This window comes from Musa acuminata, chromosome BXJ2-7 (genome assembly GCF_036884655.1).
Source record: "Musa acuminata AAA Group cultivar baxijiao chromosome BXJ2-7, Cavendish_Baxijiao_AAA, whole genome shotgun sequence".
NCBI classification, from domain to species: Eukaryota; Viridiplantae; Streptophyta; class Magnoliopsida; order Zingiberales; family Musaceae; genus Musa; species Musa acuminata.
This window is the reverse complement of record NC_088344.1, coordinates 8,080,141-8,102,839: the sequence shown is the minus strand read 5'-3', so window position 1 is coordinate 8,102,839 and position 22,699 is coordinate 8,080,141. Positions and strand designations below refer to the sequence as shown.

General features: G+C 38.3%; 2 protein-coding genes, 1 long non-coding RNA gene and 1 pseudogene across 6 annotated transcripts; 2 read left to right on the top strand and 2 right to left on the bottom strand.

Annotated features, from left to right (window-relative positions):
- Positions 1-200: 200 nt before the first annotated feature.
- On the bottom strand, positions 201-4,795 carry LOC103991810 (transcription factor bHLH30). Of its 2 annotated transcripts, none has more exons than XM_018828606.2 (3): positions 4,235-4,795; positions 3,844-4,134; positions 201-968 (listed from the first exon to the last, which is right to left on the bottom strand). In XM_018828606.2, exons 2-3 carry the CDS (start codon positions 4,129-4,131, stop codon positions 501-503), a joined length of 756 nt encoding a protein of 251 aa, XP_018684151.2. In that variant the 5' UTR covers positions 4,132-4,134; positions 4,235-4,795; the 3' UTR covers positions 201-500. The 2 variants fall into 2 exon arrangements, with proteins under 2 accessions (XP_018684151.2, XP_018684152.2); XM_018828607.2 differs by having other exon boundaries at positions 3,844-4,131.
- Positions 4,796-8,795: 4,000 nt separating this feature from the next.
- On the top strand, positions 8,796-14,891 carry LOC135617000 (plastidial pyruvate kinase 4, chloroplastic-like). 3 transcript variants are annotated; one of them, XM_065116835.1, is made up of 7 exons: positions 8,797-8,907; positions 10,013-10,116; positions 10,522-10,568; positions 10,659-10,779; positions 11,482-11,933; positions 12,050-13,702; positions 14,430-14,891. In XM_065116835.1, the coding sequence occupies exons 4-7, from the start codon at positions 10,711-10,713 to the stop codon at positions 14,563-14,565; spliced, it is 2,310 nt and encodes a 769-aa protein (XP_064972907.1). In that variant the 5' UTR covers positions 8,797-8,907; positions 10,013-10,116; positions 10,522-10,568; positions 10,659-10,710; the 3' UTR covers positions 14,566-14,891. The 3 variants fall into 3 exon arrangements, with proteins under 3 accessions (XP_064972906.1, XP_064972907.1, XP_064972908.1); XM_065116834.1 differs by lacking the exon at positions 10,013-10,116 and having other exon boundaries at positions 8,796-8,907; XM_065116836.1 differs by lacking the exons at positions 8,797-8,907; positions 10,013-10,116 and adding an exon at positions 8,923-9,332.
- Positions 14,892-16,298: 1,407 nt separating this feature from the next.
- LOC135617002 (uncharacterized) lies at positions 16,299-18,030 on the top strand. The gene is made up of 4 exons (XR_010488567.1): positions 16,299-17,055; positions 17,182-17,347; positions 17,669-17,764; positions 17,882-18,030. It is a non-coding gene; the product is annotated as an uncharacterized LOC135617002 (long non-coding RNA).
- A 137-nt stretch (positions 18,031-18,167) lies between these two features.
- Positions 18,168-19,702, bottom strand: LOC135617001 (NADPH HC-toxin reductase 1-like; annotated as a pseudogene).
- Between the last annotated feature and the right edge of the window lie 2,997 nt (positions 19,703-22,699).

The following is a 22,699-nucleotide window of genomic DNA, read 5'->3' as shown; positions in this document are numbered from 1 at the left end:
AATATATGATTTTGTAGTTGTTAACAGTTGATATTATAGCTGCTATATATCTTGCTGTTATAAACGAGCAAATTTTGTGATGGCTGTGAAGAGTGAAATGTTACTAAGAATCAACACCAAGGAAACATGGATTCTTTTGGAAAACTGTTCGTTCTTGATTTGTTCTGATACTTGAGATCTAAACCAGCAGTATACAAACATCACAACAAAGTTTTCATGTATTGCCTAATTATATACAAGAACATCCTGACATACATGGAAGTATAAGATCTCACATCAATACAGCAGTTTCAATAAGCTTCTAGGAGGAGGTTCACCAGATGTAGCGTTTGAAAACCTGCTGCAACAAGCTTTCCATAAAAATCCTTGTGAGATTCTTATCAAGGTACATCTACAGAGATGTGTTGCAACAGCATGAAGATATAGGAGAAACTCTAGCAGCAGCACCATACCAGTTGCATGTGTTGTTTTGCTATACTGGTTGAAGTTGGATTGATTTCTCAAGACAAGGAGCTTGAAGACTCGAACAGCGAGATCCTACGTCTTTTGTTGGAGAATGAGGGTCTTGGCAGAAAGTCCGCTTGTGAATTGACACTATCAAGTATGGACTTGAGGGCCTGGCGAATGGAGGTCATGCAAAGTTGTCTCTCCGCATTGTTATAATTTCTGTCAGATGTCATCACAAGTACATTTTTCATTCGACCACCCAAAGTCGAAATCTCAGCCCTAACCGTCTTCAGCTGTAGACTCTGGAGCGTAAGTCTCAGATCTGCAAAAAGCTCTGGTCGATCCTCACAACATAGTGATGCCTTGACTAGAAAGTTGCCATCCTTCATTACATCTTCAACTTCGACCCTTACTTCATCGATATCCGAGGGAATGGAGTAACATTTGCTGATTTCAACAGCATTCGTCTTGAGTTCCTTCACGTGATTGATCACTTCAGCAAGCAGTGCAGCTTTGTCCAACTGCAGTAAGTAGCCAGTTCATTTGTATAAATAATCTGCTTATTTGTACATAGTTCAATGTCATTTCATTCCCATCTGACCAAAGGTTTATATGCAAATAAAATATTGGAAAAGAATAAAAGTAAACTGGGGACTTCTTAAATATTATTTCTGCTAAATCAAATCTAAATAGTATATTCTGCAAAATGGACATGGTGATGAATAAGCAGGACAGCAGTAATACAAGGAAAATATCACTTCAAACATGTAAGAGTTTCATAAAGAGTTATTGGACAAGTCTTTTCACCAGATAAATCAAGTAAAGATGTCTGGCTACAGAAGATTTTTTGGCTGAAAGAACTCATGAAATAGTCAAAAGTTCCCTAAAGACAGTCATTAGTATCGACAAGTATAACAAGCATGTCATACCTCACTAATACAGGCTAGAGTAATTTCCTATGTCATCATAATACCAAGTAAAAAAGAATTATGAATCTATGCAAGCTTCTAGAATAAGTTCCCTACCTCGCGACTTTGACCTAAGTTTTCTAGAATAAGTTCCCTACCTCATTTTCTCTTCCCAAATCCAAGCATGCTCCACCTTCAAAGTCCCATAATAAAATTTACTAAGATCTAGTCAATCCTTGATTTGTCAAAAACCATTTGTTGACAGTCTCATCAACCAAACATCTCATTGGCACCGGATAATAGATTCAATAAAGAATCACTTACCATATCAACTATACTAATTATACAAAGAGAAGCAACTCTACATACCTTCCACCATTTTGACAAGAGAAGATAGATTAGATTTTATGTCAATCCAAGTGAATTAACTTAAGATCACCATTGCCACATCAAATTACAGCAACTAATTAGAAATGTTTGTTGTCATGTATACACATGATACTTTTACTATGAAAATCCAAATATAAGTGATTATCTGGTAATTTATATAAAAGGGTTCCATAAGGATAACAAGGAGATAACCAAATCAGTTGACTACAATAAATCGACCTGAGAAAATATATGATCGATCAAGGCATCATCTATATGACTGATCCCTTCTGCAGGTGCACCTCTTCCTGTAGGTTTCTCATTTAAGCTGTGAATAATGAACCGCAGAAAAGATAATGGTGATTCCACAACTTTTTTTTTCTCCAAAAAACTCTTTTCTAACACCATATATGAACCTCCCCTTCAAAATATATCTCAAAGTACCCTTACTCTACATGATCTGGTGGAAAGGTTGATGGGTAATTATAACCACTTTAGCTGCCTTTAATCTCTGAAACTGTTCTTCAAAATAGTAATTTTAAACTCAAGCTCACTACCACCGATAGTGTTTCACTTGCACATAAAACACTTATATGACTCCATTTTTGCCGATGAGGAGGAGGTTGCTTTGAGAAGCACTTTTAAGTTTCAAAGTGGAAGCCAATTCCAGAAACATTTTCAACAAATAGGAAAAATTTTGAGGAAAAAACCAGCAATCTAATGGTTCTGAAGGGTCACACTTTTCTTATATCTTAAAAATGGGCAAAAACAAAATAACTATTATATCTCTTTGTTACATCTTGAATGACCATTATGTATAAGGAATTGCAGTTTGTGTTGACTTTTGCTAGAGTATATCACGTACAAAATTATCATTTGGAGTTTAAATATTGAATTCCATGTCAAACAGCTGATCCTTTTTCACTGAATTTGAGAAATGACAACTATTTTCACTGTTAAAACATTCAGCATATTCGTCATGGAAGTTCACTTGAAGAGAGAAAGGATTGACAAGATACCGTTATAATAAACCATACGAGTTTAAATATTCAGCATATTGAATTCCATGTCAAACAGCTGATCCTTTTTCACTGAATTTGAGAAATGACAACTATTTTCACTGTTAAACATTCAGCATATTCGTCATGGAAGTTCACTTGAAGAGAGAAAGGATTGACAAGATTCTGTTATAGCAAACCATACAAGTTTTGTTAGATGATATCTTTGTACAACATATCCAGTTTCTTTGTAGCTGACACATTTTCAGGAGGGTAGCAACATAAAATCATTCATATAGTTTAATCTCAATATTACTTGGTGCCCAAAGCATAAGATAATCTTAGAAATCATTAAAGAAAAAAAGCAATTTGGAGTTAATGTTCTGAGATACTTCAGAAATAAAAGAGCTAAATATGATGACTTTGGCTTAAAAATAGAAAAAAAGATAATACACTTCGAGAATCACGTCTGATTATATAGATTATAGATCTTCTGCAAAATTACAGCCAGTAGTATCTTGGTCAAACTTAGCCAAATAAAAATCAACAAATAAGATCTCTTCCATCTTCCTCATTATTACAAAAGAAGAGCAGGTGCCAGTAAGCAAAGAAAAAAAAATCTTTGACAAAGATAGACTAGAAAAAATAAACATTTGAAATATGAGACCAAATACACCGAAGATGCATCGACACTAAGCAACTATGAAACTGTGACCTTAAGCTGATGGACCTTTCAATCCACTATGCTTCACAGAGTTTTCTCAAGTTATGCTGCAATGAAGATTACCTTGTAAGTCAACCTTACAAGAAATGATCAAACACTTGAACTAGTACACAATGGCTAAATGGAACATCTCCAGAGAAACTATCCAAACAAAAAAATTTGAATGATGTTAATGAAATATCAGTGTTTGAACTTTGATTTTTTTAATACTAATATTCAACTCAAATAGTTAAACTGTATGAACTGAGTACATGTAAGGAATCCTAGAGCACTACCTACTAACCAAAGGAAGCAAATAAAAGAAGGATAAGAACAAATCAACCTCCTATAGGAACAACAAATGAAGCTGCAAAAAGGAAAGAAAGTGAAGACAGAACAGGGGAAAGCAACCACCAACCTTCTCGGTGGATGGGACCATGCTCCTGAGCGTGGCCAGATGCCTATTAATTCTCTCCCTCCGGCGCCTTTCCGCCTCGCAATGGCTTTTCAGCGCCATCACTCCCTTCGCATCCGAGACCCCAACTCCCCCTTTCATCTTCCCTAACCTCGACACCTTCACAAGCTCCCTACCATCGCTATCCAACTCCAACGAAGATGACGATGCTAAAGTAGGCCCGAATCCCGACCCAAAACCACCAGAGAACCCTTCAAAATCCCTCACGTCCCTAACAGGAACAGAACCCATCTACTGAAACAACGTTAGAGAGAAGGCCAGATTGAAAGACCAACAAGAGCTTGAAGAAGCAAAACACGCAAAGATCCAAACTTTCTTTTCGTAACTCACGAACCCGGAGGGCGGTTTGGGGGGCAGAACCAAAACCGGAATCTCGGGCAACGGAGACTCCTCGCTTCACCCTCTACTTGCGCACCAAAAATGGATTCTTTTGTCGCTATTCTTCTTGTAATCCGATCAATTGCTTCCATTCCGAGAACCACCGAGAGCTTTGGCGACAAAGACTATTGGGAGAAGGATTTCGGCTTCGATCTTTTATCGAAATCGATCATTTCTGCTTTCTTTCTTGCAGATTCGAATTTCTGGGGCTCGGAATCGAGGAAAGATGAGACCTTTTCGTTGCACAAGGGAAGAATCGAGGAAATCAAAACCAACTACTTTAAGAACATTATCTTGGAGGAAGGAAGACAAGAAGAAAAAAAACAGGAAGGATTTTGGAGTGGAGGCAGAGTGAAACGAAGAAGAACAAACTGGGGTTATATATCCACTGACAGGATTAACAATATGCTATATAAAGATGAGGCAAAATGTGACACTTGCCGTGGTTTAATGGTGAAGATGGAAAGAACAGGTCTTCGGAGAGGAGGCAGAGTGGAAGGAATCACAAAGTGGGACAATGTATCCACTGACAAGACTAATAAACTACTTCGAAAGATGAAGCAAAATGTGACATAGGACTTTGAACAATACTTTGTTGATTGTGATTCGATGACATGTCAATTAGTTCCTAAATTATTGGTGATTTGGTGGGTTAGGCTTGCAGGTTTTGTCCTGATCTCTCTGGTGGCTCACAAATAATTGATGAACAGGGAAACAGAGGACACAACAGGCAAAATAGTAGCAACTGCAAAAAATACCATTTCCAGTTTTTTCTCGAGAACAATGTTACTCAAGTAGTTCTTTCCATGTTTCTAATATATATTTAGATGGAAATCGCTAGGGAGTAAAACGAAAAAATCAGTGATGAGGAAGTGATAATATTCCAAGTGAGGTTAAGATACATGTTTGTGAGATCTCATACAGGCATAAACACTCGTTCAACGAGGATATAAATGCTACAATTAAAGAAGAAAAAGAAAACAACAAAATAAAGTGACTCGAAGCTACTGAATTTTCTGATTTGCATAAACAAGCAGTTGAATTGCATAAATCATATACTGTAGGAAAATTATTCAGAGAATGATGAATTTTTTTCAGTAGAATTCTACAGTATGATCAACAGACCAACTCGAGATGAAGGCTCTGATATAATCTCCTAGCATTTCATTTTTAGTCCCCACATCTTAGATTGCTTCACTCATTCAACAACTGAAATCTCACAGGCTATCATTGTCAACGAGTGCTGATTGTTGATCTGTCTACCTTCTCTGCTCCTCATGTTTATGGCAGAGCTAATCGTGGCCACGTCTAAGGAACACACTCCAAGAATCAAGGGGATGCAACTCCGTCGGCGGAGTTCTTGCAATACCGTATCTGAGTGAACAAGGCTGAGCCATCTATGCCCTACCCTTTGATGTAGAACCTTTTGGAATATGTTCTACTTCTCCATGGATTTAACATTCTTTCTGTGAGAAAGAGTCACTTTACAGCAGCCCGTTGACCCCTGCAAGAAAACACCAAACACATCACTATGCATGATAAAATAATTGCCACACTAATGATGCCATAGAGAATAGACTTTTGTTTGGTATTGGTAATTTAATTCCAACATACACCAACTTCCAAGAGGAAAAGTAAAATGGAACTTCACTTGTTGATAGATTGGTTTGAAATGTTTTCGAACATGACAGTGATTTATGGCATACCCACAAACTTCTCAACTTGAGATTTGTCACACATCAAATCATTTCATTAGCATAAAGAGCATTGAATGCATCCAATTCATGAAATCATGATGATCCGGAAAAAACAAAGGTGTATCCCATCAGCTTTACAAGCATGCTGTCATGGATGAGGTGATAAACTGCAGATATATCTATTTGCTTGGAAACAAGTAGATTAGATGCCCAAAACCAGGAGCTATGTTCTCTTAAAAGTTACAGAGGAAAAATTTGAGAAAGAAACATTAAGTTTTCACCTTTACTTGCAGAGACATAAATCAAGCAAGATCAATTTCCATGGCATCTAAGTTTATCAATTTGTAATGGAATTTCTTATTGACCAAAGCTTTACTCAATTAATCTGTGTAATATTCTTAACTGTGTACTTTTTACTCCATTAATCTGCAAATGTTGTTATGTTTTTGTGTTCTTGTTGGATTGGCATCATTTCTGTATTTTGTTTTTGGTTGAAAAGAACACAGAATTTATTTTGTTTTTCATTCTGCAAAAGTAAAGATTATTTCTCTGGGAAGCCTATCACTGTCAAGAGAGGTTTTGGTTGCTGGTAATGCAGTGTTTCGATACAAGCCTAAAGCAATTGTTGGTGTTTCATTCCTAAAGTAAAAGACATCAAAATGTTACAGGAGAGTCTGCAGAAACTTGTAGTTGCTTGCTTTCTAGCCTATTAAGTCTGCATATGCTCCTTCAAGCCAAAGCATACTTCCTCATCCTATCCTCCATGAGAAATGTCAATCAGCTTCCTCTGTTCTGTAGACTTGAATAACAATTTGTTTTCCCATTTGTTAAGTAGAGTCGACATAGCAGAAATCCTTACTTTATCATAGATCTTAGAGGCATAACATCACTGACATAATCTCGCTACTAAAAAGATTAACCAGAAGGAAACAACTTTCAATCTAAAACTTGTTTCCAGAAACCAGAACCTCTTTGAATGAAACAAATGAATATACCTGTGATTCAGAGAATCAATGCCCTCCAAGCAATCGCTTCCATATGTTCATGGCGGCCTTGTCTTTTGCTAGCTCTCAACTCTGACATGCATATCTTTAAGATATAAATTACTGAAAGAAATAAATTTTAATGTATTTGACCAATGCTTGACCCTTTCTGTACTCGATCTACTACCTTTTTGCATACATCAACAAATTTGTGATAGTCTCAAATTGAACCAAGTCATTATGTTGGCTGGTTCTCATCACAGACGTTGCGACTAATAATTGTTTTTTCATCTATACAATGATCTCCAGAAGGAAAATATAGAAAAGAGAAGCAATTTAAAGCAAGAAGCTCAATCAAATGTTATCAAACATCTGCAGTCTAGCAAGTTATTTATTTGTGTCTGTATGCAAAAAGTGAAATGTTGTATTTTGGGTGCTGCTATTGCGTTGTCAATTCTTTAGCATCTTCCTTCAATGCAAGCTCGTGTGCATTTTTCTAAACTTCCTATGCCACCGAGCGTATTGGTATCGAATGCTGCCTATTAGAACCTAAATATCAATGATCCGATTACGATTAGAAAAATACAATGAAGGAACAGATAAAATGTGCAGCAAAATTCTGTCAGGATATCATTTTTCAAAGTGTAGATAGCCACTATAGTTGATTAATCATTTCACGATCTTAATTACTACAATATGGATGAGGGATTATGACAGGAAGAGCGAATATTTGGTTAAGAACTTCGATTGAACCTAATAATATCAAAGAAACAGGGTTTTCTTTCTTCGAAGAAACTTACATTTAAACTCTTGAGCAGTACCCAAGAAAGTAATGCGGAAGCCCATCAACGAAGATCGCCACATAAAGCCCGCCATGCTCCTTCGCACTGCTCCCCGGCCATTCAGAATCCCTAACAAGATCATCCGAACCAAGCATTCCTCCCTACAAAACAATTCGCATCTACATCACACAAAAATAGGTTCTTGGATGAGGCAACCTTGATAGCGACATCAAGCACCCAATGGAAGGGTGATAAGATCAAAGGACGAGCAGAATCCACAGATCCAGAGCAGGCGCCGGCAGGGACGTCACCACCATGGGCTCGGTGGCACTGGCAATGGGGGACGAGCTCCTGATCGGATCCAAAGTGGCAACGCTATGGCCTGTGGGAAGAGATTTGGAGGGGAATAAAAGTGAAAATGAATTCTTACCCTTTTCGCGACGATAGACGCCATTAACGACGACGATCTCGACAGGAGTTGAGGGAGGCTCGATGGTTCGAACTGATTCGAGAATAACAGTTGTTATTGTGATTAAACGGACTGTTATCGTAACATCTGATTAGTATCACGTCGGAAGTAAGGAATGTGTATGATTAACTTATAAAGGTTTGATCAGTGTATTACGATAATTTCCGCTTAAACATTTTGATCCGTGATTGCAGGATCAAAATGAAGTTATTGGCCAGTTAGCTTATCAGACTCAGGTCGTGACATTTGGTATCAGAGCTGATCTAGCATTTGGGCAGGATGAGAGAGCTCGAGTAGGAAAGGACTACCCGTGGTAGTCGTGACAATTATGTCCAATGGTATCACGGTATCAAATCCAAGAGCGCACATTAATGACATAAAAGAAGTATATGATTAGTGATCTGTTAAACCTTTCATATTCTCGTGCGTTTCCCTCAAAAGCATCCTATATGCATTCAAATTCCAAGTCCGGTTTGTGCGTGTATATACACCGCTGATCCTAACCGCAACATGTGAAAGACGCCATACTTGGATATAACGGCTGATATAAATGACTACAACGGTGGATATAAAATATCGCCCTCCCGATCTCGGTGCCACCATTTCTTTGTTGCCCGACCCAAACAGCAGCCGCGCCACCGAAGAGCTCCTCCTTTCCCGCTGCGCCGCCGCTTCCTTCGTATTCGGTTGATCGCAAGGTAGATACTTCCCTCGGTGCCAGGTTATTCTCCGGCCGCTTGTAGGGGTCGAAGGGCGCTACACGGCAAGCGAAGTGTTTGATCGAGGACCAAGCGGGGCTTATCGATTGGATCAGTCATTCGAGGACGGATTCATTGCGATAGGTACAGGTCCATAGGTGGGAAAGGTGATTCTTTGCGGCTGACGAAGGATAAGGCGCCTTCGGGGAGGCAGTGGGGTTGATGATTTTGATAGTTTATCTCGAGAATTGGGTGAGGAAAGTCTCGGAGTTCCAGTGATAACTAGCGAAGAGGCGGTTTGATTGCGATTTGGAGGATGAATACAAGGTCGATGATGAGGAGGAGAAAATTGACTGTTTGTGCAGACAGAGAACCCTATATACATCGTTTGGGTTGAACTGGTAGGAAAGGCCAGGAAGGAATAGGTAGTCTGATGTCCGCACCATGGGAAAACTTCTTTTTTTAGTAGCATCAAAGATATCCTTCGAAGAATCAATTTTGGGGATATCCTTCCACCGTTCCTTCTATGATTGTTTCCCCTTTTTTTTTGGTGTCTGATGTGAAAATGCTTTTTCGTATTGTTTTAGATTTTGGGATATTTGTTAGTCGACCGATCTATTAGCTTTCTGGATGATGGTTTTGGAGGGGAGGATGACTTTCGTGTTGTGAGCTTCTGTTTCAGTCAAGATTAGATATTTAAACTGTTGGGTTTTTTGTCCAAACTATGTCAAAACTCGATTTTTTTTTGCTTAATTCAATATAAATTTTTGGATCTGATTTCCTTTTAATGATTTCTTAAATCGTCAAGTTGAGATCTTGAAACAAGCTAGTAGTGCTGGCTATAAGTTACATTCTGATAGTTCCACAGTTTTTAGACGTGAACTTGTGACTTTAGATATTTAAACTGTTGGAGTTCTTTCCTTTGTCATGAACTTGTGACTATGGTTGATTACTATGAGACCAAAGTCTCCAATGTTGGAAAATTCTTGCCAGTTATAAAGAGCATACTTCTATTTTGTTTAGTATCTATCACAAATGTAGGAGGATTTTTGCCACTCATAGTGGAAATTGTAATGCTCTGTTTGCTATTTATTGTGAATTATAGATCAGGTGGTATTAGATAACCTTTGTGAGTTCATTCACGACTTCATTGAAGATCGAGTGTTGTGAAGGAGAACTGCTGGGAGGATATGCATCCTTGGAGCAACTGTAAGGAGAATACAGTCCTGCTGATTCCTTAGTAACAGTCTTGCTGATTCTTCACATATAAGAACTCCAAAGTTAATGTTGTATCGAGATACTGAACCATGAATGCAACTTTGAAAGTCCTAATATACTTATAATACTTCACACGTTAATGACATAAGGAAGTATATGATTAGTGATCTGTTAAACCTTTCATATTCTCCTGCGTTTCCCTCAAAAGCATCATATATGCATGTAAATTCCAAGACTGGTTTGTGTCTGTATATACAACACTGATCCTAACTGCAACATGTGAAAGCTTGACATTGAAGTTATTTCCTTGAACATCTTGTATAGAAACATTTTGCTTCCACATGCTTTTCTGGTTAAGATCAGAAGATAAAATCTAGTGAATTGTGGATCATGCAGGTACATTTTGATCATATAACTTGGCTTGTCAGAGACTTCTGTTTAAGGTATTTAGTTTAAAGAGAGTGATTTCTGCTGTATCTTGAATACTTTTGAATTCTTTGTTCTTATGAACCATCTTATTTTTGTGTTTTCAGTTGTGATCTACACTGGTTTGCATTTTACATGCAACAGAAAAGAAACATTTAGATGAAGCTTCCATCAGTTTCTGAATTTTCAGCCCAGTCAATTGTCTGCAAGGGACCTTACCAAAATCATGTATGATTCATTCTAAATACACATTTTTTGTCTTGAGATCTTTGCTTGATTTATGTTTCCTAAACCCATATTTTTGGAAGCATTTGGAAACTTTAAATCTTTGCTCTTTGGATCTTTGCTATAATTACTTGACTTCTTTTGATAGGATTTAAATGTTAATTTTCTGTTATGGGCTCATAGTGCCCTCCATAGCGCCAGCTATCTGCTGTAAATACCCCTAAATGTGATATGTTTGCTACACCTTTATTTCATAATATTGAAGAGACAAGCTTGTGATACATTTAATTGATAAAAAATGCTTAGTAGGTTAATGAAAGTATGGCTCAAAGTACTTTGAGGCTTAAATTAGAGATGAAGCAGGCATTTCATTTTTTTCTAAAAGCTCAAAAGTGCCTGAATTTTGTTTCTGTAAGATCTGTTAGGCTTCTTAATTTGAATATTTTGGATAGATAGCGTGCTACTACATGCTATATAAAACTTCATTAGCTGGTTCGTGAAGCCAATTCTTTCATAGAAAATACTAGATGTAACTCAGTTATTTTTCTTGGGGTTTGGGTAGGGGGTTTGATCTTTTTTTTCTGTGTTTTAAAGCGTCTGAAAATAACATGTACAAGTAGAATGTTGTTTTTTGTTGTCCTTGCTAATAAATTATGGTAATATTCTGGAAACCAAGCCTCTAATGTTTTTTATTTCTTTTCTCAGGGAACTCTCCACCATTCAGTTTTGGCTTATCCTAAATCAAGCACAGAATACTGTAACTCAATTTCTAATTCTATAGTAAATAGTGTTACTTTTGGGGGTCATGAAAACAAACTTCAATGCTTATCAAAGGCAAACCTGAAGTACCCAATACTGTTTGCCAAGCTACAAGAAAGTGATGCCTTTGAAAGCAAAGGATGCAAATCTTATGAGGATATGCTAGATGCAGATACAGAGAAATCTAGAGGCAATTTTGATATTAAAAAATCATCTGAGGGATCAAGTGAGTCACATTTCAATGAAGATGAGGTATCAGGTGCGCTGTCAATGTCTAACGAAAAGTTCTTGGAGTATCCACTTAACTATGAAGTGTGCCTTGGCAAGTTACGGGCTGTATACTTGCATGTATTGGCTGCAGAACAGTGGAATGCTTCTCGTTTAAATAAGTGCCACAGGTACTATCCTTAAGTTTTTGCACTTTGTGCATCATTTGATATCAGATTTTTGTTTTCATTTGGTTTCAAGAAATAGTGATGCACAGTTTAATACTACAGCTTGATTTTTTTGGCAGATCCTACTTGGAAAGTGCCACGAATTTGATTCATTATATGGCATTAAACTCACTTGATGTCGACGAACTTAAGCAAGAACTTTATTCATCAGGCCTTGTAGATTTGGAACGGACCAATTCCCATGTTCTTGCAAGTATTACTGCAGCCATCAAACTCCTAAAAAATCTACAACCCAATTCGTATGACAAGAACCACAAAACATGGCCATTGGATGTGATACACCATGATAATGTTCAGGAGACTGAAAACTATGTAGATTTTGGCATAAGTGCAATGAGAAAGAAGGCATCTATGAACAAAGCAGCACTATTTGGACCTGCTCAAGATGAGAAAAACATAAACATAATGGTGACAGTTGGTAGAGAAGCAATTGACAATGAAACCTTGCTCAGTGATCTCGTCAAGTCAGGCGCAAATGTAATACGCATCAACTGCGCACATGATGACTCAACTATTTGGAGCGAAATCATTAGACTTGCAAAGCACTGCTCACAAATGTTGGAAAAACCATGTCGAGTTCTTATGGATTTAGCTGGGCCAAAGTTGAGGACAGGACCAATGAAGTCTGGTCCACAAGTTATGAAATTATCCCCTAAAAAGGATGCTAAAGGTGATGTCATGTTTCCAGCTCAAGTTTGGCTGTCTCGTCCAGGTTGTGCCCCTCCTACTCCCTCAGCAGTAGATGCAACTCTTTTTGTAGAAAGTGGTAGATTTTTTAATGAAATTGGGATAGGCAATGTGCTCGAATTTGTTGATTGTAGGGGTAGACGAAGGTCACTCAAAGTCTCTAAAAGACTTTCTGCTTCTAGTGGCTATGGCTTCATTGCAGAGTGTTCACGGACTGCTTATGTTGGCTCAGGCACCAAATTGTGCATACAGAAGAAGAAGGGTAAGTCTTCCTGTGGAGAAGTAGTGAATGTGCCTGCAGCAGATCAGTTCATTAGGGTGAGAGTGGGGGACTTGCTGACTATTATTAGAGAACCTAGTTTAATATTTGATGAAATTGGTGCTAGCACATGTGGTGCTGCAAAGGTAACATGTAATTCTGGTCGTCTTTTTGATTCTGTGAAACCTGGAGACCCTATAGCTTTTGATGATGGAAGGATCTGGGGAGTTGTTCAGGGAACAAGTATTAATGAAATAGTTGTCTCGATATCTCGTGCAAGTCCAAAGGGTTCAAAACTAGGCTCTGAGAAATCAATAAACATTCCCAAGAGTGAGATACACTTTGAAGGCTTGACCTCGAAGGATCTTGTGGATCTTGAATTTATTGCTGCTAATGCTGATATGGTAGGCATATCATTCATTAGAGATGTACATGACATGGAGATTGTCCAGCAACAACTGAAGAAAAGAAAGCTTGCAGAGTTGGGTGTTGTGCTGAAAATTGAAACTCAAAGTGCCTTTGATAGGCTGCCTCTCTTGCTGCTTCAGGCAATGCAGTCTCCTAACCCTTTCGGGGTTATGATTGCTAGAGGAGATCTTGCAGTGGAATGTGGATGGGATCAGATGGCTAGTATTCAGGAAGAGATCTTGTCCATTTGTAATGCTGGTCATGTTCCTGTTATATGGGCAACCCAAGTTCTTGAATCACTAACCAAAACAGGCATTCCTACTAGAGCTGAGATCACTGATGTTGCCAGTGGAATGAGGTAACGTTGAGCACCACAGTTTTTTATCATTCCTTTTGTGCAGTTGTTGAGGTAAAATAGGCTTATGATCGTCCACTGAGATTTGAAACCAAGGCTCAGAATACTACACATACCAGGCTATACCAACCAGTTCCTACCAGTCCAGGCCGGTTCCAATATGATACTCACACTTTTTCTAAACCTTGTCTGGAACATTTAGCAATAGTGAGACCAACAAGTTCTATATGTTTTAACTTTTACCTGAACCCATCCTATATTTTTCACTATGCCTCTGAAGCAGTAAGCCATGGTGTGCAGGCAGTAAGGCCTAGATCAGTGATTTCAAAGTTTGCTTTTGATCACATGACAACCCTGCCATTGCATATGGTAGAGTTAATACCCAGAAATTATATTGTCAATTCGCCACTCATATTATTTATCATCGCATTGCATGATAGTAGAGTTAATATCATCATTGTCAAATTTGTTTCTTTGGTCCCTAAGTTTGTGACAATTAGGAAGGAACCTTGTAACTTAAACATTTTGGTTACTGCATATTTTTTGTGAAACAATGCATCACTAAGGTCCATAAATTAATGGAGAGGAGGAAAGCTAGAACTGTTTATTATTCTGTCCAAGTGCCCCAAAACATCAAAGAGGAGGACATCAACTTTTTCCTATATGTTTCAACTTTATCAAACAGATGTGAGTCCTATAGTCGATTAAAAATATTCCATTGCTTTTGCAGGGCAAGTTGCATTATGCTGAACAAAGGGAAGTACATTACAGAAGCTGTTTCAACCTTGAACACTGTACTGGGCAGCTGTTCCACAAGTAAGAAGAATATGAAGACTTTAATGAAGCCACTTTTCCCCACAAGTTGAATGCAAGTTGCTTTTGCAGCATATCCTTTCCACATAACTTCTTTCTCAGAATTTATATGGTAAATGTTGGTGTCTGTACACAGATGTTGTAGGAAGGTGTTGCATCATCATGAAGTGATTCTGTAATGAAAACAGATCATTGATGCATAACTTGGAGTCATGTTGAAAATTTGGTGAAAGTAGTCTGTTGTTGAACAACCTGTGTTCATGTTGCACGTCTGCACATAACTTTGGAGATTGCAAAACCTGTCAACTTCATTGTATGGAGGTATTGAACTGTTGTAATCTTATGCTTGAACCAACCGGCAATGTTCCTTAGCTTATTACATCATGTTTTCGCCCTTTTCTTTTCCATGTTGTAAAGGTAGAAATTTTGTTACAGATGTCAGCATGTTCAAATGTGTTGTGAAGTTTCTGTAGCAGTACTAAGGGAACAGCCGAAGATCAACATGTATTTGGTTCCTTTAGTTCCTAATTTGTAATAAATACATGTCTAAATAAAAATAAACTAAAGTTATTGCACTAAAATTTTCCCTCCTTTAGATTTCTACAATCAACTAAAGTTCTTGCACTATTTCCTCCTTTATATTTCTACAATCAACATATTACGGAAAAGAAATTGAAAAGAATAATATTTTTATTATTGTGGAAAATATTATTTTATATGATGATTGCTTAATAACAACTCGTTTTTTACCCTAATAATGATCGTTAAATTGGCCATACTTGGATATAACGATCGATATAAATGACTACAATGGTGGATATAAAATATCGTCCTCCGTGCCACCATTTCTTTGTTGCCCGACCCAGGCGCCACGCCATCGAAGAGCTCCTCCTTTTCCGTTGCGCTGCTGCTTCCATCATATTCAGTTGATCCCAGGGTTTATATTTCCGTCGGTGGCAGGTCCTTCTACGGTCACTTGTAGGGATCGTAGGTCGTCACACGACAAGCAAAGAGTTTGATCGAGGACGAAGCGGCGCTTATCGATTGGATCAATCATTCGAGGATGGATTCTTTGCTATATGTGTTGGTGAACAAATGTGCCGTGACTGGTGAGTCAGCACGGCTAGGTCCACTGGTCGATGTCGGGAGTTCTTTGTCGGCTGAGCTGGACGCCGAGGTAGGTCGGGCCTTCGCGACGGGGTGTTGGTCAGCGTTTCTTGGTCCGAGCGTCATCTGCGTCAAGATGCGTCTCTCCGTTCCCGGGATAGGTGACAGCTCGCCGTCCTTCACTGGGTGGCGATTTTCGGGTCGAGGCACTGGTGGCTCAGGATGACCGCTTTCCTGCAAAAAAGGTCTTCGTCGGGTGATTCCCAACTTTGACCCCTCCGACGAGCAAGTCAGTTGTGGGTGCAATGGTTTTCTCCCCTAGGTCGGATACCGGCCAGAGGTCTTTATATTACTGTCTGAGAGTCGGTCGTACATGGGTCGACATGGTGGACGTGCCAAACAGTGCCTTGATATGAATTCTGACTTGTCATGTCTTGGGGGCGGTATCGTCTCGGGATTCCCCGGACGAGATGTGTCGAGCAACGCCTCAATACAGATCCTGACCTGACGTGTGGCAAAATATGCCACGAAGGATGGGAAAGGTGATTCTTTGGACCCAAAATATGCCTCATCAATATGTACGAGTCCATGGATGGGAAAGGTGATTCTTTGCGGCCGACGAAGGATGAGGTGCCTTCGGGGAGGCAGTGGGGTTGATGATTTTGATAGTTTATCTCGAGAATTGGGTGAGGAAAGTCACGGAGTTACGGAGATAACTAGCGAAGAGGCGATTTGATAGCGATTTGGAGGATGAATACAAGGTCGATGATGAGGAGGAGAAAATTGACTGTTTGTGCAGACAGAGAACCGTATCTACGTCGTTTGGGTAGAACTGGTCGGAAAGGCCAGGAAGGAATAGGGAGCCTGATGTCGGCACCATGGGAAGACTTCTTTTTTAGTAGCATCAAGGACTCGCCAATCACCAAGGCTCCATTGCCAACAGTAGAAAACAAGTATCTGAATCACTTCCTTTACTACCATATTTGTTGCTTTATTGGCTTAAAAATACTTAAACAATTACATACTCACTCTATTGCAATTATGCTGAAGTATATATGCCCGATGTTTTATATAGCTGTATTTTGTTGTTTGATAATGTGTTTTTGCCATCTTATGCACCTTTTTGTTTCTTTTCCCTGTAATTTTTCACTTCTGTTGTTTGACTTGAAGCTGATTCTGCAATTTTTAGCTCTTCACTGTCGAATGATAGGTAGTTCACACTCAATTGTATTTAGTCATTTTGAAGAGTGAATTTGAGGGTACCATCAACAGCCTGCTTTTGTCTTGGGCTTTTGCAAAGAGCTTGGATAGTTGCTGTCAGCTGTTGTTGATGGCTAGAAGTAGAGGGTCCACTTTGGGTACAGAGTGCTGACGACAGTCCTTGCATCGGCATAGAAGACTGGTGAACTAGAATCTTGGGCCTAGATATCACCAATGTAATGCATTATTACCTGTTACTTGGATACACTATTTCATCTTTTGCCTTGTTAGTTGAATGTTCCTTTCAGTAGTTCCTTCATTCTGATGTGACTTGTATCAAACTTGTTGCTTTGTTGATACAGGTGGAGTGGGCAGTGGTGCGTCCAGAGATGAAGAACTAAGAATCAGCATATCAACCATGGCTTGAATTCTGTAGTTCCAGTAAAAATATTGGTTCAGAATCAGCTTGTAACTCTTGCTAATGTGTTTAGCCCAGGCATAATACTCAGCCCCTGGTTTACAAGCAAGGTAATTCTCTAAAGGTCTTTTTATTCCCTGTGTTCTAAGAAACTGATTTCCAGATATCTGTTTTCTTTAGAAGACACATGGCTTCTACCCTATAAACTAAATGGAGCAGTTTAAGTTTTTTCTACAATACTTCATGATGCTTTAATTTATTCTCAACCTTTATCAGGCCAGTTTGATCAGTTCTCTCACCGTTCTTTGGACAGAGAGGTTATCTTATTACTCATTTTTGTTATTCCCCTTTGCTTTAATCTACTAAAAATGTAAAAATGTTTCATTCAAAATATGTGATGGAGTTTAATTTATAACTATTCCTTGTTGCAGTTGTTTCTCACATGCTTCAATATGGTTTTGTTGTTGGCTGTTAATTGGGTATGGGTGATGGAAAAGAAATCCTGTTGTCTTAACTTGTACCATTAGGTATGCTCAATCAGTGTACGAAGAACATTGAGGTTGATAGGATTGTCCTTTACCTTTTGGCTGTTTCTACAGTTGGATGTCATAATTTGATCCTGTACATCATGTGTTCTTCTTTAGGAAAATACATTTGGAATGCAAAATCTTATAGCTTGTTGGATCTTGCATTGGCTCTTCTTCTGGACCGAGAAAGATCGTGGCGAGGGTTTGATGAGTACATAGCGGATGGCACTAGATACTGCATCTCGGTAACTAAAATTACTCGGCCGCAATTAGCTGATGGAGTGGTCATCATTCTTGTTCATTGTAATTGTGAATTGATATATATGGTGTAGTTCTTGCTCATTCAAAGATATTTTCTGTAAGACCTGCTAGAGATTGATTTTTAGAAGAAACGCAAGTCAGCTGGAGGAGAAATCAAGCCTTGTGTTCATGGATTCATGACCAACTAATACAGTATGGTTCATCAAGCATGCATGCGAAGATGTTCTATTTGCTCTTCATGCGACATGTTGAACCAACATTAGATTCATGCTTCGAATGCTCCAAGCCTCTTGGCGCATTCAACACTACCTTCTAATATTTGCTCCACAGAATACTTGTACTTGAACCCCATCTCTTCCAGCTTAGTAGAACTGCGTGGAATCCTTGTCCCCTCCCCTTCCACCCTGAAACCAGCCACCAGTAAAACCAATTAACTCGATGCCTACTAAGAAGGAGGAGGAGGAAGAGGAGGAGGAGAAGCAGAAGCTCACTCTCGGATCGGTATGGGAAGTTGAGGATACTTCTCAGCGTAGTGATCGACGATGTCTTGCATTGTTGGGTAGGCGACGGCACACAGAAATCTGCCGGACATTGACTCCCTCTCCATGCAGAATACATGAGCTTCGCAGACATCCTCGATGTGTACGAGTGGTACTGATCCCAGCACTGCCTGCAGACACCTCAGACTCTCGTGGGGCAACTTCTTGCCGGTCAGCGGCGACACCATTACTTCCACGCTCTGTGGTGTATGAGGTGTGATATGATAAGCCTCCTACCACCAAGGCGCACGTTAGGCTCACCACCTCGAGTCCTCGCTCTGCTTTCTCGTTCGCCATCAGTAATTCTTTCTCGGACAGCGTCTTCGACGTAAGATAAGCCTATGGCCTCGCATCGAAGGCTTAGTGACGATAGGTGTGATATGAGAGAGAGAGAGAGAGAGAGAGAGAGAGAGAGAGAGAGAGAGAGAGAGAGATACCTTCAGAAAATCGTAGGAGAGGTTGAGAGGAGTCCAACAAGACTCGTCGATGGAATCCTTGAAGCCGGTGTCGTCTTCCTTCAAAGGCGACGCAGCTGTGACAGAACCAGTGTAGATGACGCGCCTCACCGTTCCGGAGAGCTCACACAACCGCAAGATGGTGCGGATCGCTGACACCGCCGCTTCGCTGGTGTCTTTGAACTGTGTCATTTATAGAAAACACACATGGGTGTTGAAATTGGATGCATGCGTCTCTCTCTCTCTATAAAGAGATCAAAGTTCCTTAACCTGGGAGTTGGGGCTGTGTTGCATGGGGGTAGCGACGAGGAACACGTACTCGCACCCTCGGATCGCAGGCTCGAACGTGTCTGCAGTGTAGAGATCGGATTCGAAAAGAGAAAGCCTTGCATCAGCTCCAGGGAGGCTCCTGAGATGCCCAACTTTGGAGTCATCTCCTGCCGTGGATACACATGCTCTGATCAAGTCTGAGGAGATGAAGCCAACCTACACTATACTGTGGAGATACCTGAGTTCCTGACTGTAGCATGGACGTGATAGCCTCTCTGCAAGAGCTTCTTGACAAGACAAGAACCGATGTAGCTTGAACCACCTGTTACACAAACTGTGCTCGTCTTCTCCATTTCAATCAGATCTCTCTCTCTCTCTCTCTCTGATTTCTCTCCCCAACGAAACGCAGGCTATATTCCGTTTGTTTATGACATCCAACGAAGTAGTTTCACGTGGAGCCACGTGGGAAGCACGTTGCAACGTAGGCCACTAGAATTGCCAAACTTTATCATCTAGCTACCTACTCTGGGAAATGCAAATGTCAAACCTTATCATCTGGGCATAAAAATTATAATTATATTAATATTTTATAAAAAAAATTAATATTAATATTAAAAATTAAATAATAATAAATCAAGATCAAAATTATGTAACTTTTAATGTCATTTAGAAAACTTTTATTTAATCTACAAATGCACTATCGTCCGATCCAAAAGATATAATGATATCGATCTGTAAATAAAACTAAATTAGCTTTCTTTTCTCTTTATATATTTTTACGAAACCACTATAAATGATAGAATATGAACTTTGAGATGATGAGAATATATCTTGTATCGTGTATAATATCTAAGAGTTCTTGTCGATTTGTAGACGAAAGTATAAAGTCTAGAAAAAAAAAATAAGAGAGTCCCACCTAGATCATATTCTAATAAAATATTACCAAAATAGATTTTTTTTTATTAGTTGATAATCATAATCAGAATCCAATGAGATATATAATATATATCTTATCTAATTAAATAGAGTGATACAATCTAATATTTTTTCATCAATCAGTCGATCAATTATAATTTATATTATGCAAACCTACCATCCTATATCATTTTAACAACTACAAGTAAGATAAAACTTAAGAGTATACTTTATAAATAATATTTAACAAATATTCTTTGATCTAATTTATTCATTAATAATAAAATAATAATTATAATAATTATTAAAATATTAATCAACATAAAAGAAAACTCATATTATGATTGCAATCATGATAAAACAACAATTAGAATTTAAATATCACAAATAATAAAACTTTATCAATATTTCGTATAAAAAATTATTTAAAAAATCATAATTTTTATTTTTAAAATTTCATAAAGAACCTAAATTAGACCGATAGCCCTATTTAATTAGGCTAACTCAGTCATACATAAGCCCAAATAGATCAATCAAAATTAAAAATTAATTTTCTAGTCATACACTCAAAATATTAATTAAAATTAATCAATTTTTTAGATGAGGACATAAATCGGATATATTTTACTTCCAAACGATATAATCATAATTTTATCGGGACATATAATCTAATGATCACATCTAAGGACCATCATTCGTTGGTGGAGCTGTCGCAATACCGTGTCTGAGTGAACAAAGCCATCTCTTTGATGTACGACCTTTTGGAATATGTTCTACTTTGCCATGGATTTAACATTCTTTATGTGAGAAAGAGTCGAACGTGTCCATACATCGAAAGCCTCCATGATGTCCACCGTGTTGCCCCCGTTAGCCGATTGACCTATGTAACAAAACACCAAACACATCCCTATGTATGAGAATAATTGCCACACTTTTGATGTCAGAATAGACTTTTGTTAGGTATTGGTAATTTAATTCCAATACACCAACATCCACTAACTTCCAACAGGAAAAGCGAACATGAAACACGAAACATCCACCAACTTCCAACAGGAAAAGCGAACACGAAACTTCTATGGCTTACCCACAAACTTCTCAGGTTGAGATTTGTATCACGCATCAAATCATTTCATTAGCATAAAGAGCGTTGATTGCATCCTATTCATGGAATCATGATGATTTGAAAACAAAAAAAATGTATCCATTTTCTCAATTATATTAGGAAATCTCTCTATTTTATTGAGTGAAATTCTTTATTCTGTTGAGAAAAATTCTCTCTCTTAATCTATATAAATAGGAAAGGGATATATTCAAGCTAAAATTATTTCAATAAAACTTTTTCATTTTTTATTCAATAAAATTTTTATAATAATTATTCTTATCTTTTATTATTTTCTTCGTATCCCGCCAGCTTTTGATGTCATGGAAGAGGATATAAACCGGAGATATACACCTTGGAAACAAGTAGATTAGATGCTCAAAACCTTTTTATTTTAAGTTACAGAGGAGAAAAAAATTGAGAAAGAAACATTAAGTTTTCACCTTTACTTTACTTGGAGAAAGAAACAAATCAAGCAAATCTAAACTTATCAATTTGTAATGGAATTTTTCTTATTGACCAAAGCTTAGAGAACAGATTGATGCAAACCTCCTAATTAGGAATATTGAAAAGAAAATTTGAATCCATTATTACAACTATTCACAGATGGTGGAAAACCGTGTCGAGTTCTTATGGATTTAGCTTCGAGGACTGGACCAATGAATTCTGCTAGTATTCAGGAACATATCTTGTCCATTTGTACTGCTGCTCGTGTTCCTGATATATGGCCAACCCAAGTTCTTGAATCACTAACCAAAACAGGCATTCCTACCAGAGCTGAGATCACTGACGTTGCCGGTGCAATGGGGGTAAGGTTGAGCACCACAGTGTTCCCCGCAAGTTGAATTGCGACTTGCTTTTGCAGCATATCCTTTCCACATAGCTTCTCTCTCAGAATGTATATGGTAAATGTTGTAGGAAGGTGTTGCATCATCATGAAGTGATTCTGTAATGGAAGCAGGCCATCGATGCATAACTTGGAGTCATGTTGAAATTTTGGTGAAAGTAGTCTATTGTTGTACAACCTGTGATCATGTTGCAGCACTGCACATAACTTTGGAGATTGCCAAATCTGTAAACTTCATTGTCTGGAGGTGTTGAACTGTTGTAATCTTATGCTTGATCCAGCCAGCAATCTTCCTTAGCTTATTACATCATGTTTTGGCCTTTCTCTTTTCCATGTTGTGAAGGTAGAATTTAAGTTTCTGTAGCAGCCAAAGATCAACATGTATTTGGTTTCTTTAGTTCCTACTATGTAATAAATACATATCTAAATAAAATTAAACTAAATTTCTTGCACTAAAATTTTTCCTCCTTTAGATTTCTACGATCAACATATTATGGAAAAGAAATTGAAAAGAACAATATTTTTATTATTATGGAAAATTTTATTCTG

What these genes read in the sequence shown, in the direction of transcription:
- LOC135617000 (XM_065116834.1), top strand. Translation starts at nt 10,711, where the DNA reads ATGAAGCTTCCATCAGTTTCTGAATTTTCAGCCCAGTCAATTGTCTGC. An exon ending in CGTTTAAATAAGTGCCACAG is followed by an intron (nt 11,934 to 12,049) that starts GTACTATCCTTA and finishes TTTTTTTGGCAG; the next exon opens with ATCCTACTTGGAAAGTGCCA. An exon ending in GATGTTGCCAGTGGAATGAG is followed by an intron (nt 13,703 to 14,429) that starts GTAACGTTGAGC and finishes TTGCTTTTGCAG; the next exon opens with GGCAAGTTGCATTATGCTGA.
- LOC103991810 (XM_018828606.2), bottom strand. Translation starts at nt 4,131, where the DNA reads ATGGGTTCTGTTCCTGTTAGGGACGTGAGGGATTTTGAAGGGTTCTCT. An exon ending in TGGTCCCATCCACCGAGAAG is followed by an intron (nt 969 to 3,843) that starts GTTGGTGGTTGC and finishes TACTTACTGCAG; the next exon opens with TTGGACAAAGCTGCACTGCT.